Raw genomic sequence first — 13,926 nt, forward strand, 5'->3', positions numbered from 1 at the left:
TTACTGTTTTTGTTTCAAGACAGCTTCAATATAAGGTTAGTTACAAAACAACAAAAAAAAAAAACACTAACAAAGCTTGAGAAAGAGCTTGTTAAGTTCATCACTGCATGTTCTTTACTTCCTTTCCATCAAAGTGTTGCTTTTGAGGCTATGTCAGTTTCAAAGAATAACTGATATCTAATATTGCTTTCTACCAGGCACATAGTATGAATCCAAAGTACTTCTAAGAATATTTTAAATGATGATGATAAAAAGCTGTATTATTTCTTCTACAACACACTGGACATACCTGCACTTCATCCAGTAATGCTCTGACTTGCTGCAATGGGATAGGAGCATTTCCCAGCTCACTCACTGGCTGACAGGACATTTCCACCAGCCACTTGCGCAGTTTCTCTGCCATCTCCCTGTAGCGCTGCCACTGGTGGATCTGGCTGTCAATGATCCCCCTCCTCTGCTGTGCCCGACGAATTACTCCTTGCCATTGATTACTTAGAAGTGTCAGCTTCAGATTAAACTCATCCCTATTGCAAATTAATAAATAAATAAAAAGCTATGGTAGCATTCATACTTTGATCTATTTCTTTAATGAAATAAACTGGAGGGAAAGGAAATGTGTTTTTTGGCTGCTGATTATTAAGCACTAGAAGAAAACTACTCGAGTCTATTGACAGTGTACTGAGGATGAGAACTCCACACATCATATACGTGGATAATCAAAGGAGTCCAATTACTAAGACTTTATTTTTTTTCCCCTAAATAAAGAAACTCTTCTCCCCTCCCCCCCAAACATACAAAGAAACCCACATTTTTTGCTAGTTTGTATTATCCAAATTAATAGGAAATCATGGAAATTTCATGATTTGCCCTCAAATTTACTACTGAGCTAGCTCAAAGCAGGTGTAAGATGTACACAGAATTAATAAAATTCTCATATTGCAGTAAACAGTTCTTCTTGTATTAGGACCATGATATCCTTAGCAAAATCAATGCATAAGTGTGAAGCCACTGGCGTTCCACTGATTCCTATTCATTTGATCAGGAGCATTTAAAATAAAAAAAATGAGACAGGAATGAATTCTTATTCCATCATATTTATGCTTCAGGTTATTTTGGCACAAATCAAGAGTAACTCACTGTAAATCAGTCAGTGCAAGCTCCTTTGGTGAAAGACATATTTTGAAGGTACATCAGAATAGACATATATGTGATGTGTTTGATAATGCAAGACAAATATTTGTTAGAGAAGTAGCCTCAAGGCTACTACATTCCCAAACGCAGCACATCTACCCTATCACATCCTAATGAACACTGTATTATTTAAGAGCTGGCTGATTAATAGCTTAAGCATGTAGATGGTAACTCCTGTCTTGGAAAAACATGATCTGAACACTAACATCTTCTGCAACATTCTCTGTTCAGAAGTCTCCCACTATTTTAAGTATTACTTCACTTAACCAGCAGCAACAACAACACAAGAATGGCTACCTGTCATCCACTTGTCCTTGCTCTATGAGGTGCTGCCCATCAGAGATGATTGAATGCAAAATCTGCTGGCGACTGAACATCTCTGCCTGAAATAGCTGTTGTACAGGAGACAAGGATGTTAAAGAAAGGTTTTACATTTTAAGTCTGTCTGTATGAAATATCTATATTCTGTGGTAAAAAATATTTTTCATTGACTACTTAAAATCTTTTTCCGAAGGATAGGTGAAATAAAACCTTATCAAGCATGAAGAACTCTGCTTAGAGAGGATTTACTCAAACCCTACCCAAAACCAGAAATATTCTTGTCAACATCCACTTGTTCTGTGAATACATATTAACTTTGTATATAAAAGGGATATTCTGTTATGTGAGACCGCTTGCCATTCCAATTTCTTCTCATATGTAGATCACTGTCAACACAGAAATAGGAATTCAAAGAAGCAGGAAAGGAGGACAGGTATTGAAATGCACAATAACAGCACATCGAAAAAAAACAAACAAACCACAAAACGCAACAGTAAGTGCATTGGCAAGCAACTCCCTCCACCAGCACTGTCTCAAATGCTTGTCTCACTGCATTGGCACTTTGTAAGTGTCCCCTGGAATGTACCAGGTCTCCAGACAGATATCTGGAGAATTGCATAAGAATGACTGCAAGATTGTCATGAAGGAGTTATCTGATGTGGATGAAAGTGTTAGCTCATGATATTTAGAAAAAGCACCACATCCACATCAAAGGTTTGTAAATAACAGTGGGAAATTATTTCTAAATAAGGCCACTGAGGTAGCTGGAGTCCTGTTTAAATAAACATTTGTTTATTTGAAAGTTAAGAGTCAGCACTGGAAAGCTGATAGCAGAACTGAATGCATCCCAGTATCCATTCTGGGAATGTATGTGGAAATAGAATATTTTCTCATTAATGTGCAAGGAAATAAGGTAAAACAATCTGGAAAGTAATCTCAAGGAATTTAGATTTGAACCTTGTCTTTCAGTTGGCAGGAGTGGAAAGCAATTTCTTCATAAAAAGATACAGTTTACAACATTTTGTTAGGGTGAAATGCAGTATTTGGATAATTGGCTATTAATTCTCTAAATTCCGAAAGATGACTTTACAGTTGAAAGAAAAAAAAAATCACCTTCTACTGAGTAGCACTTATCTGAACTAACTGCTTCAGATAGTTGAAACAGTTCAAGTTTTCAGGAGAGATTTAGGCTGAGGTCTCAAGACATGCAATTACACGCAAAACGATCCTTGTTAACCCCTTTCAAAAAATATAACTCTGAGTGGCCAATACAACAGTAGGAACTTATCTGTTTAGACAGTGATGATTTGTGGACATATAAATCTCAAAAAGCTGAGATATCTCAAATTACAAAGATACCCTGTCCAGTTAATGCTGGCAGCACTGAGATGAAATGAAATGGATGAGATTTGCAAAGGCAAATCTCATTAAATGTTAAAGCAAATATCTACTAAAGCAAGCAAAAATTATTGTGAATTACTTCCTGCTTAAAAATGTTCACCCAAACGTTTTGCTGAAATAAGACACAAGGGGTGGAAGGACACAACTCCCCTGTGATCCTTCCTGAATATTGGAGTAGGTCAGTTGAAAAAGTTGTGGGAACTGAAACTGCTGTTGCCACATGGGAGCTTTGGTATGAAAATTGACTTGTCTTAATTGATCTTTACTAAGATTCTTGGCAGTAACAATATGGGTGGAGAAAAATGTGCATCATTTGACCTCACCATAGAATCAGAAAAGCATCCTCTAGTAAAAACTCTGAATCATTTTTTTTCCTTCGGCAAAAGCTGGACTAGTTCTTGGTTTGTTGTAAATAGGTCTACAAACAAATGATTCCAGCACAGAGTGAAGATCCAATCAGTTTGTTCTCCAAGGAAATGTTACCAAAAGGAACTCAAATGGAGTCTGCATGATGAATTATATAACTCAGTCTTTGACAGAAAAGTCTTGCATTTCAGATTCAATGTATGTTGGCAATTTATTGGTAAATTAACAAAATCAAAATAAAATGAAAGAACTGAAATCTCCAGTTAGGACTAAAGACAAAGGGTCAAAGTGCATGAGGATAGTTTGGTCTTATGGGAAGACCAGTAAAACTTTGATTCCCTTAGTAGAAACTAATATGAAGTAGAATAAGTATAGCGGACAAGCAGCTAGAGGCATCCCAATATGTTATACACAAAATGCAGACAGATAAGCAAGCCCTTCACAAAACTGGATATCACTGACATATTTGCATGCTGTTGTTTCTAAGTTAAGATATCCACAAAGAGTGCAAGCAAATGTAATTCAATTTATCATAGAATCATAGAATAGCTCAGGTAGGAAGAGACCTTAAAGATCACCCGATTCCAACCCTCCTTCCATGTTCAGGGATGCTACCCACTAGATATATTCAAGACATACTATTATATTACTCCCCAAAAGAATGTGAGTTCCACCTATGTATAAATAGTATGTGTTGTAGTTATGTATATATACACATGATGACTTGCCTCATGTGCCCTCTGTTGCTCTAAAAGGCTCTGGTAGTTTCCTGAAATCTCTGCTGCCAGCTTCTGCTCAGTCTGAACTAACAAATCCATCCAAGTTTCACACTTCTCCAAAAAGGTTTGCTTCTGCAGCAGGAAAGACTGCAGCTTACTGAAAGGAAGAAAGAAAGAAAGATGGATTCAGGTAAGGTCTCCTGCTCTCTCACATAGTATTGACTCTTGTAGTAAATTTTCCAGCAGAAATCTAAATCAGATAGTATTGATTTTACCATGCAGCTGCATCATTTAATCTATCTATACAACACTAAAAAGAACCAATCTTTCTTATTTCAAATTCTAATTTATGGCAAAACCACCATCTCAACTCATTGACTTCTATCTTTATTCATGAGTACACTAAAGGAAAGGTGCTTTGGTTAATGAAATATCTGAAATATTTTTTATACTCTGCAAAAGGCATACTTTCTAACTATTGTAATATAAGAAAACTATACAATAATCTTAAGATATCCCCACCTGAATCTTTCTGTAGTCTGAGATGAGATAAGAGACCAGTGTCTGTTCAGGTTCTGCATCCTTTTGATTTCTTTATCATTCAGAGGAAGTCTGTAACCCAGCTCATTAAGACGGTCCAAATCTGGGGCCATGCTGCTGAACTTCAACATCTGACTCTGCAACAAACAATAGAGCTGATAAGCAAGAAGTTCAGTAATTACACTACTATAGACTAAGCTAGCACTCAGTTAAATTTGGAATGGCCTTGGTTGCCACCAAGTGGCAAACAATCCTTATGCCAAGGAAAGACTTTATTTCCAGTTTTCAGTCTCTTTGGTCCAAGTCTAGAAGAAAACTTAAACAGAAACAGAGAAGTAAACTCAAATTGCACTTACATATATTGCTGAACTGGAGATTTACCTCTCAGAGCTGCAAAAATAGGATAGTGCTTGAAGCTACATGTCTATCTTGCCAAGAAAGTGAGCCTTTTTTCGTGTTTACTAAACTCAATGTTAGGGTAGTATACCACATTGAACATACTCACTTGATTTTACTATTATTATTATTATTATTATTATTATTATTATTATTATTATTATTATTATTATTATTATTATTTTCTTTTTTGCAGTACAGAAATGTCCAAATCATCATTAAATTAGGAAAAAGTGCTATGCTTGTTAGCATGCACAGTGGAAAAACATGTATAGTTAATCCTGAAAGAAAAATAATTGAATATTAAAATGACAAAAACAGCCTAGGTGGCAGAGACAATCAACTTCCTGTCAGGGCCTCCAAAAGAAGAAGAAAGATAATAAATAAATAAATAAATAATAAAAAAAAAGCAACACAAAAAGAAAGAAAAAGAGTTTAAATGTATATTATAGGGTACATAGTATGAATGTTTCAGTACTCTTCAGTACATCAATATATCCAAAACGTGTAGATGATTTGGTCCTTAAGCTGCATACATTCAAAAAAAAATTGAGAGAAAATAAGATAAAGGAACTCCAAAAATTGCTAAATTTTCCACTCCTAATTTGATTTGATATTCATTTAATCCAAATCCTTCGTTTTTCCTTTTATTCTTTACTCAGGAGCAGATTAACATGGACAATCAATCACTACCTGACTACCATCAAACATTTCTCAGTCCTATGCTTCCCACGAGTGACAGTTCTTTAATATGTATAGAGTAATATTTGTGCATACCCTGTACAAATTAACCAGGCCAATGTAAAAAAATGAACATTTTGTGTATTTATTACTCACTTTGAGTTCCTCCATCCTACTCTGTATTGCTGAGAGATCAGATGAGTGACTAGGATCCTGTCCTTTCAGTATTTCTTCTGCTTCTGTTATCCAGACCTCAAGGACTTGCAGGTTCTTGGCAAAGGTTTGATAGTCCAGGACTCCAGCCTTGAATAAAAAAGAACCCATGATTTAGGAATTTAGCCACATAGCACCCTTCTGGTAGTTATGCTCCTGATTATTCTCATTATAGATTTGCAAACAGAAGTATACGCTAGGAACAATTTCAACTGTTGCTTTGTTTACAGACTGTGGATATAGTGTTTATTATTATTATTATTATTATTTATTTTCATTATTTTTATCAAGGGGCTTTTGCTGTAAAGTCCACACCAGGTGAGAAAATGGGATTTTTCATCATAGCAAAAGGGCAGCACTTCAGCAAAATATTAAAAGACCTTCTTGACTTAAAATACACAGCCTGCTCTAACTTCCTTATATAAAATACTCCTCTGTTTATTGTGCTCTGTCAATAAAAAGAACCACCAGTTTCTGTTGCAATTTCAAATGAAAAAAAAATCTCTCCTTACATTAATGAGCACATTCTTGATGACACTAGATTTCTTAGACAACTCCACTTGTCACCCAAACAGAAGCCACTGCCTTGTTGCTTTCTCATCCACGCACTTCCATGCCCTATGAAACACATTCTGACACTCTTTTTCTACCCTTTAGTCCCTAGTGACACATGCAACAATTAGCAAAATGTGACATACAAGCTTTGACACAAATAGTAGGTGTCAGTATGGTCACTGACATTATTAGGAACTGTTAAAATCCATGCTACACAATTGTTTGGAATCTTCTCTCCTTTGTTTTACAACAGAACAAGCTGGGAAGAGAGGTTGTCACTGGGGAAGCAGTAGCTGTGGATATAGTCATTAGCATTATTGCTGTCTGCACAAATGTTGCCCTTGGCATTCCAGATGGAAACATTCCCCTGTGAGGTTTGCACATTCTCTTCCAGAAAGTGGAACTTCATACAAGGTCTCTATACTGTACTTGAACTTTTTTTTTTTTTTTTCCTTTGGCTTTCAGGGAAGATTGGGAAATGCAGATGAACAGGTAGCACCATCTTCTTTACCCAGGTATTTTTGGCTAATTGCGTTTTCAAGTACAACAAGGTGATTGGATGCAGGAACTGAAAACACTCTTTGCAATACCTGAAGTACTGTTTGCTGCTTGCGGAGAATTTGTTCTAGGGTTGACAGATTCTGGTTCAGAGACAGTTGATCAGACTGTATAGCTGCTGCTGCTGAAGCCTCCACCTGGCTTTTTAGCTCCTCTCCCAGTTCTTGAAGAACAATCAGTGAATCCTGTGTTGTCTTTAAATCAACGAGTAGATCCTGTGGCAACACATTGAATAAAGATAAGAATAGTTAATCTGACACTCAGTTGATGCCATCCTCCCTGATATGTAGAGAAATGAAATCAGTAAGGACCACTACTACATGAAGAATTTATATTTACTACTGTATTTCAATGCCAAAGTGCCCACTGTCTCTTTGCATAAAAAGGAAATGATATGCAGAATAAAACATATCTTGAATTACTTATGTTCAGAGGAACAGAAAGAAGTGAACACTCAGCTGCCATTGAGTAAACTGCCGTTACTGATGAGGCAACACTTGTTGAAAAAAACACTTTCGATTTACTGACATGCTGCTCCTAAGCAGTGGCAACTCTACCTGTGGGTTGCCACAAGGCAACATGATCCCTAGATCTCCTTTTTTTATTTTTAATTTTAATTTTTATTTTTTCTTCTTGTTATGAATTACCAGGATGGATTAAAAACTAACTTTTGCAAATTGCGTAATGCAATTATCTGACTGAAATATTTGAGTTGCCTGTCCAGCAGACTATGGCAGCAAATGCTCAGAATGCTCATTAATGTGTTAATTTTTTGCCTTGCAATTGTTTTTCTTACCCTAAGACAACTGCCATTTCAATTTTCTTATCAAGGACACTTAACATTAACTTGAACTCAAACACACCAAAACATAACCACATAACAGGAGACAAAAAATCCTGCTTCTCTGGGACACAGTATCAAAAATAGAGGAATCTCAAGGTTCCAGAGTCAACACTGTTCCTCCATGTGGAAGGATAAAGACACCAAGAACACACACACAGTCTTTTTTCATTCAGAAAAGTGACCAGCCTTGACATCTGGAAATATAGACAAAGGATCCTGTTTCTTTCTACTATAAGGAGCTCAATGGATTTGGCAGAGATTCTTGCCTAGCAAGAAATACTTTGATAAGCAAGGACTGAATCAAACAATAGAATTTATCCACCTTCTCCAGAGAGATGACTTCAGATAAAAGCAATATAACACAGCAACAAATAATAGAGGGATCATATAAGTCCAAGATAATCATGAGATTTGGGTAGCAGACATGAAGCTGTATCTCCTGCACATGAGAGATGCTTCAATAAAAAGAAAATTTCCAATACACCAAATACGTAGTTTAGTAATGTAGAGCCTGTTGAGATTTTTAGCTCACAGAGCTGTTGTATAGTGCAAAGATTAAGTGAACATACATTGCAGTCCTGAATCCAAGCAGTTACTTCATCATCAGCAATATCTTTACTGGTTGCAGTCTTCAACAGTTCATTGATTTGATCTTCTCGTTTACGGACTGTTGAAGAGCATTGTTGGTAACAGTCCTTGTATCTCTGCCACAGCTGAAGGAGACCCTTACTGGAACGCAGCCGCTCTGCAATCTCCTGAAGAAGGTTGTTCCACCTGGTAAAGAGATTGGATGAATGATCAAACCTTGGTAGCTCAAAAGAACTACACCTGCCCCTCTTCCTCACTGTTGTATCCATTGTCTCTGCCCTTCTTCCTCAGTGCTGTTTCCTGTGGTCTTCTGTCTTTTAAGAAATTTTATAATAATAATAAAGATTCAGACATTAGGAGAAAAAAAAGGAATCCAAGAAATATGTTGACAGGATGTTCTGACCTGTGACACCAGGTTTGATCTGTACTGCATCTTGGATGCTGCATATTAATATTTTAGGTCAAAGCTGGAGTACACTTTTTGAAGTGAACCTACTGCAATTCCCACTTAGCACACCTTGGTTCACCACACAGCAGACATAACTGGCCAAGAACTGCCAGCCTCAAATTTAATCAAGGGCCTGAAAGGCCCAGAACAGGTGTATATATGAAACCATTTCTTCTGCTGCAGTTTCCTCCCAAAATCTCACAGAATCTTTAAATTCATAAAGCCTCGTAAAATTAAAATACTTCCAGGTTTATTAAAGCTCTAATAGGTTCATTATCCAATTAAATGTCTAATTCCTCTTTGAATTCTTAGCTTTAGTGAGACCCAAAACCAGCTGCTTTCTGAAATGTACTGTGTTTATCAAATTTTCTCATTATTTCCTTATCAAAGAAAAATCACAGCATTTTCAATTGTTACTATATGATAAAATTATCTCATAAAGTGAAAACCTTGTCAGTCATCACTGAGACTTAAATCATACAGTATCTTATCATAGAATGGCTTAGGTTGGAAGGGGCCTTAAAGTTCATCCAGTTCCAACCCTCCTGCCATGGGCAGGGATACCTTCCACTAGACCAGGTTGCTCAAAGCCCCATCCAACCTGGCCTTGAACACTTCCAGGGATGGGGCATCCACAGCTTCTCTGGGGAAAAAGTCTTCTCCCCATGTTTCCAGTTTCCAGTACAGGACGAACCAAAATGAGTTTGGCATGATTGCGTTTTCAAAAACAGACAAACAAACATACAACCCCTCAAAACCAAATACAACAGTATTTCTACCACAGCAGTTTTTGATCTTGGATCAATCAAATCCTTCTGTAGCTTCTCTGAATAAACCTTCAGACTTCTATGGCCTGTATTCAAAGTTGGGGAAGTTGTTTGCCAAGCTACTGGCAAAACCTTAGATCTTAGATAGAAAAGTCTATCATGCTCTTTCTACAGCTAGAAATTGCAAGCTGAGTACTGGAGAAACTAAGACATGCACAGCAATTTTCAGACAGAATTCTTGCATTTTAAGTGCAGTATTATTTTCCAGGACAAGAATTGTCATGGTTGCAAATTTCCCTGCAGACATGCATGGAGCAAAGCTGCTGACACTAATGATCCAAATCTCTTGCTGGAGAAAACATTTATTTTATTATTACTAGTAAAATAACACACTTCTGCTCCAGCAAAAGGAATAAAATAAAAGAATACATAAAATATAATAAAAATAAAAATGATGGAAAATCGAGTCCACAGTTAAATGCAAATCTACCACTGAAAGTACAGTTCAACATAAACACACTTTCTACCTCATATTCACTTCCTTCAAAGTGGTGGTAAGTGTTTCAGTCACTGGTGGGTGACATTGTTTTAACAATTGATTGGTCACTGAGCCAAATTTCTGTAAACTATTTTCTTGCTTTTCTAGTTCATCCTGTAGGCTCTGAAATAGAAGAAAAAATAATGATACACAAACTATTATAACTGTATGATGTAGAAACATTTCAAAATGGTATGTATCGATTGCAGTAAATGGGTTATGAAAGCAAAACTAGATTTCATGTGTATTGAATCTAACTAGGAAGTTTTTTAATATAAAGACTATTGCTAGATACACTTGATTCAATATCCAGGTGTAGCAAAAAGTATGTTTTTAACCAAAATTTTCTAAATATGTAAAAATTTTGTAAAAGAAATTATCCTAAGCAAATACTTCTGTACTGACAGAATAAGTGCATGGAACTCCCTCAGAAATAACACATTAACTGCTGTAAGATATTAAATTTAATGACGTTTTCCTGTTCAGACTTAGATGAAAAAGTAACAGCATAAAAAAGCTTTATTCTAAAAAGAAGGTTCTTTTTCACTTAACAGACTGAAGTATTGCTATCAGGTAAAATGTTCCTTTTCTTTTTTAAAAAAAAGTATATATATATTTAACTATATTATTGCAGTTTGAACAGTTCAGCAAATCTCAACCTGATTAATCAATATACACAAAATAAGTAAAAAAGGGTTTTTTAAAAACAAATAACAACAAACAACAACAACAAAAAAAAACAAACCACACAACTTATCCTTCTACTGACTCCTCCTGTCTGATATGTAGAAAATGAAAACATGGAAGAGTACCTGTAAAGTGTATATACGTTCTTTAAATCTTGATTTGGAAAGTGAGGATTATGCTTAAGGCATTTGGCTGTATACGTCTGGACATCCAATCACACAGAGTATTTACTTTTAAGGAAATTGCTTTTTTTTTATGTAAACTAGATCCACAGATATAATTTTATAAATGCTGTCTCAGTGTGTAGAACATTAACAGGTCAAAATGTAAGCAACAACACAAAAAATCTACAAATGAAACAATTTTACCATTTTAGTTAGTTAGTTAGTTAAATGAAAAATGTAATGGCTACTTGATAAAGTGCCCTCTCAATGTCATAAGATTTTAATGTGCCGATACACCTGTAGTTTCATTCATTATCAGCTAAAATGTACATGTATTGCATCCATGCAATAAGGACAACGTTTATCCTGAAATCCATCCTCAGTGTGGCAAGAGGCATGGTATTCCTTTTCACCTGAAGGTTATCAACTTGGACTTTCACAGCTTCCAAAGAACCAGTAAGGAGATAGAAACGGGACAGAGAATATCTGGCTTCCATCAGGTAACTGTTCAGTTCTTCATAAGCCACTTTGTAAATGCTCCACTGATCAAGAACAGATTGCAACAATATCTTTAGTTGGCTGACCTAGGAGGAGGGAAGGAGGGAAAAAAAAAAAAAAAAAAGGTAAATGAAAAACATTCAAGGGGGTTGCTTTTGTTTAAATGATTTCCTTCCTTTTGATCTCATATTCTACTTGTTCTTCATGCAGAACTTTAAACTTGTTGGAGAAAGAAGAGAACATTTTGCCCTACCATCAGCTAGGCTTACACTGGGTACAGCAGAAAGGTCTGTTTGATTCCATAAAGCCACAGAAGACCAGTATGGAAGGGACTGGAAAGATATTGAGTACATTCTTTGAATGTACTCAATATCTTTGAGTACATTTGAACCATACAAGGTTCAAATATATTTGAACCTTGCTTTGAAGAAGGTTCAAAAGCAATTTCTTGACTCCTTAAGACAGGCAATCGGCCTCTCAAATCCAAGAGAGGCTAGTGCTACAGGAGAGGCTAGTTCTAACACACTGCATTCTTCCTGAGAATATGGACTAATGCTACCAAGGTTCAGATTTCAGGGGATGACAATTGAAACTGATCTCTTCCTCAGTTTGCGTGACCCATATGCTTAAAAAGGTAGTTACTTATGGATCGTTCGGTACTTTTCTACTACGTATCAGCATATAAAAAGCTTGAATTTTAAGAATGTAAAACAGATTCTGTGATTCTGTGATCCTTAAAATAGTAAATTTTATGTACACACTAGCTTGAAGATGGATGAAAACAGAGACACAATTCAGAATCTCTTCCCATACAACACAGAATAAATCCACTAGCCGCAAACTGCTAGTTCTTCTGCTGCATGTTCCAATTCCTGGAACTATGGTTTGCCCTTTGATAATTGTTTTACCATGTGATCCAAGTTGGCCCAGGCATGGTTGATTTCTTTCAGTGTATTCATAACAGTAGAAGAGACTTCTTCCTTCTTGTTCTGTATCAAAGACAGGCCACTTTGTTCTATGTTTTCTACTTCTTTTTCTTTTGTTCTTATTGATTCTTCTAATTCCTTAAAATAAAAATAAGACACCTGAGTATTTTTGTTTGTTTACTTTAATGGATAATGACTTGAGTCGGTAAAGATACACATAAGCTCCCCAGTTTGTACAACGTTAAAAATAGGAAAGGCAAACTTGTGCACTTTGTCTTTTTATTCTCAAGAGAATTATAACTCATCAACAATTTTCTTGAATATTTTATCTTCCCTTTAAATCACAGTTGCATATCTTTAATTTAAATAGAAGTATGTCATCTACATTAAAACTCTGTTGTAACCAGCTGCTCTCATGGAAGAGTACAAAATTAATTAAAAATAGGCTAGCAGTTTGAATACATGGGAAAATTGTTGTGTTGTCTTAGTTTGTCCCAGCACACAGAGGGCTTTTTAATTAGCCCAAAGTTGGCTCAAGCCCCTGGAAAAACTGAATTTTGCCACCCAAAGGAAAGGACAAAATGATTTCCTAGGGAAAGATGTCAATGTGCTGTGCCTCCCAAAGTGGAATCTTTATTCTTTTGCCAGATCCCAGCAAAGCCCCTTGCCTGAGGACATCAAGTCTTCCCCTTTTCTAGATGACAAGCTCACTGGACTCCAGCCAATGATAACAAGCAACAGACTGTAGGAATTTTTTTTATTGCCTCCACAAGGTTATACGTTGTTGGGAAGTATTATTATGATTGAGTGGGTGGCATTCGTGCCCATGGCAGGGTGGTTGGAAGTAGATGGTCTTTAAGTTCCCTTCCAACTTGAGCTATTTGATAATTCTATAATTAACAAGCTCTATAACATTTTGCTCTACTCAGCATTCCCCCACACTAACCCAAGAAAATAGAAAGAAAATGAATGATTGGCTTGAAAACAGGTGAAGAAAATGGGGTTGAGTATTTAGGCACAGAGGTTGTAACGGCTTGATAATGGCTTGTTTTGCTGCTGGAAGTAAGTGCTTACTGTATTGTCAAGAGAACCCTAGACTGGTCATGGAAATGAAGATTCAAAGTTCTCCAATGCCAAAGTTCTTTCAGTTTGTCCATATTCTGCAGGTTACTCCTTATTGAGAGAGATGAATCATCCACGAAAGAAAACAAAACTCTGGGCAAACTAAAAACACCTATCTTTCAATAAAATACTCTCCCTAAGAAACAAAACAATACCAACAAAAAAAAAAAGTTTAACCATTGCTATGAGAGACTTGGCATAGCAGGAAGAGTATTTGGAACCAAATTCTGCCCAACACTTGCTATTAACAAAATTCATCCCTTCTCACAAACAACAGCTTTGTCTATATACATCGCAAATCATATATGTGAGAGCATTTTTGCTGCACTGTTTATTTTTCCCTTCTTCATTATTTCAAAATTTTATTTATAACTTTTTAATTTTTATTTTCATTTTTTAACAT

General features: G+C 36.0%; 1 protein-coding gene and 1 long non-coding RNA gene across 13 annotated transcripts in view; one reads left to right on the forward strand and one right to left on the reverse strand.

Moving 5' to 3' along the window:
* The window catches only part of SYNE1 (spectrin repeat containing nuclear envelope protein 1), a 319,168-nt gene that overhangs the window by 55,623 nt on the left and 249,619 nt on the right, over positions 1 to 13,926 (reverse strand). For all 12 annotated transcript variants that reach the window (XM_068677107.1, XM_068677098.1, XM_068677097.1 and 9 more), the window contains 10 exons: positions 12,384 to 12,539; positions 11,391 to 11,561; positions 10,116 to 10,249; positions 8,355 to 8,559; positions 6,974 to 7,156; positions 5,772 to 5,918; positions 4,521 to 4,675; positions 4,008 to 4,155; positions 1,489 to 1,583; positions 290 to 524 (listed from right to left, as the gene is read on the reverse strand). In XM_068677107.1, coding sequence (XP_068533208.1) covers positions 290 to 524; positions 1,489 to 1,583; positions 4,008 to 4,155; positions 4,521 to 4,675; positions 5,772 to 5,918; positions 6,974 to 7,156; positions 8,355 to 8,559; positions 10,116 to 10,249; positions 11,391 to 11,561; positions 12,384 to 12,539 — 1,629 coding nt within the window. The remainder of the gene's footprint in view (positions 1 to 289; positions 525 to 1,488; positions 1,584 to 4,007; positions 4,156 to 4,520; positions 4,676 to 5,771; positions 5,919 to 6,973; positions 7,157 to 8,354; positions 8,560 to 10,115; positions 10,250 to 11,390; positions 11,562 to 12,383; positions 12,540 to 13,926) is intronic.
* Positions 8,498 to 11,571, forward strand: LOC137854100 (uncharacterized). The gene is made up of 2 exons (XR_011094953.1): positions 8,498 to 8,634; positions 11,361 to 11,571. It is a non-coding gene; the product is annotated as an uncharacterized lncRNA (long non-coding RNA).

Source organism: Anas acuta, chromosome 3 (genome assembly GCF_963932015.1).
Source record: "Anas acuta chromosome 3, bAnaAcu1.1, whole genome shotgun sequence".
NCBI classification, from domain to species: Eukaryota; Metazoa; Chordata; class Aves; order Anseriformes; family Anatidae; genus Anas; species Anas acuta.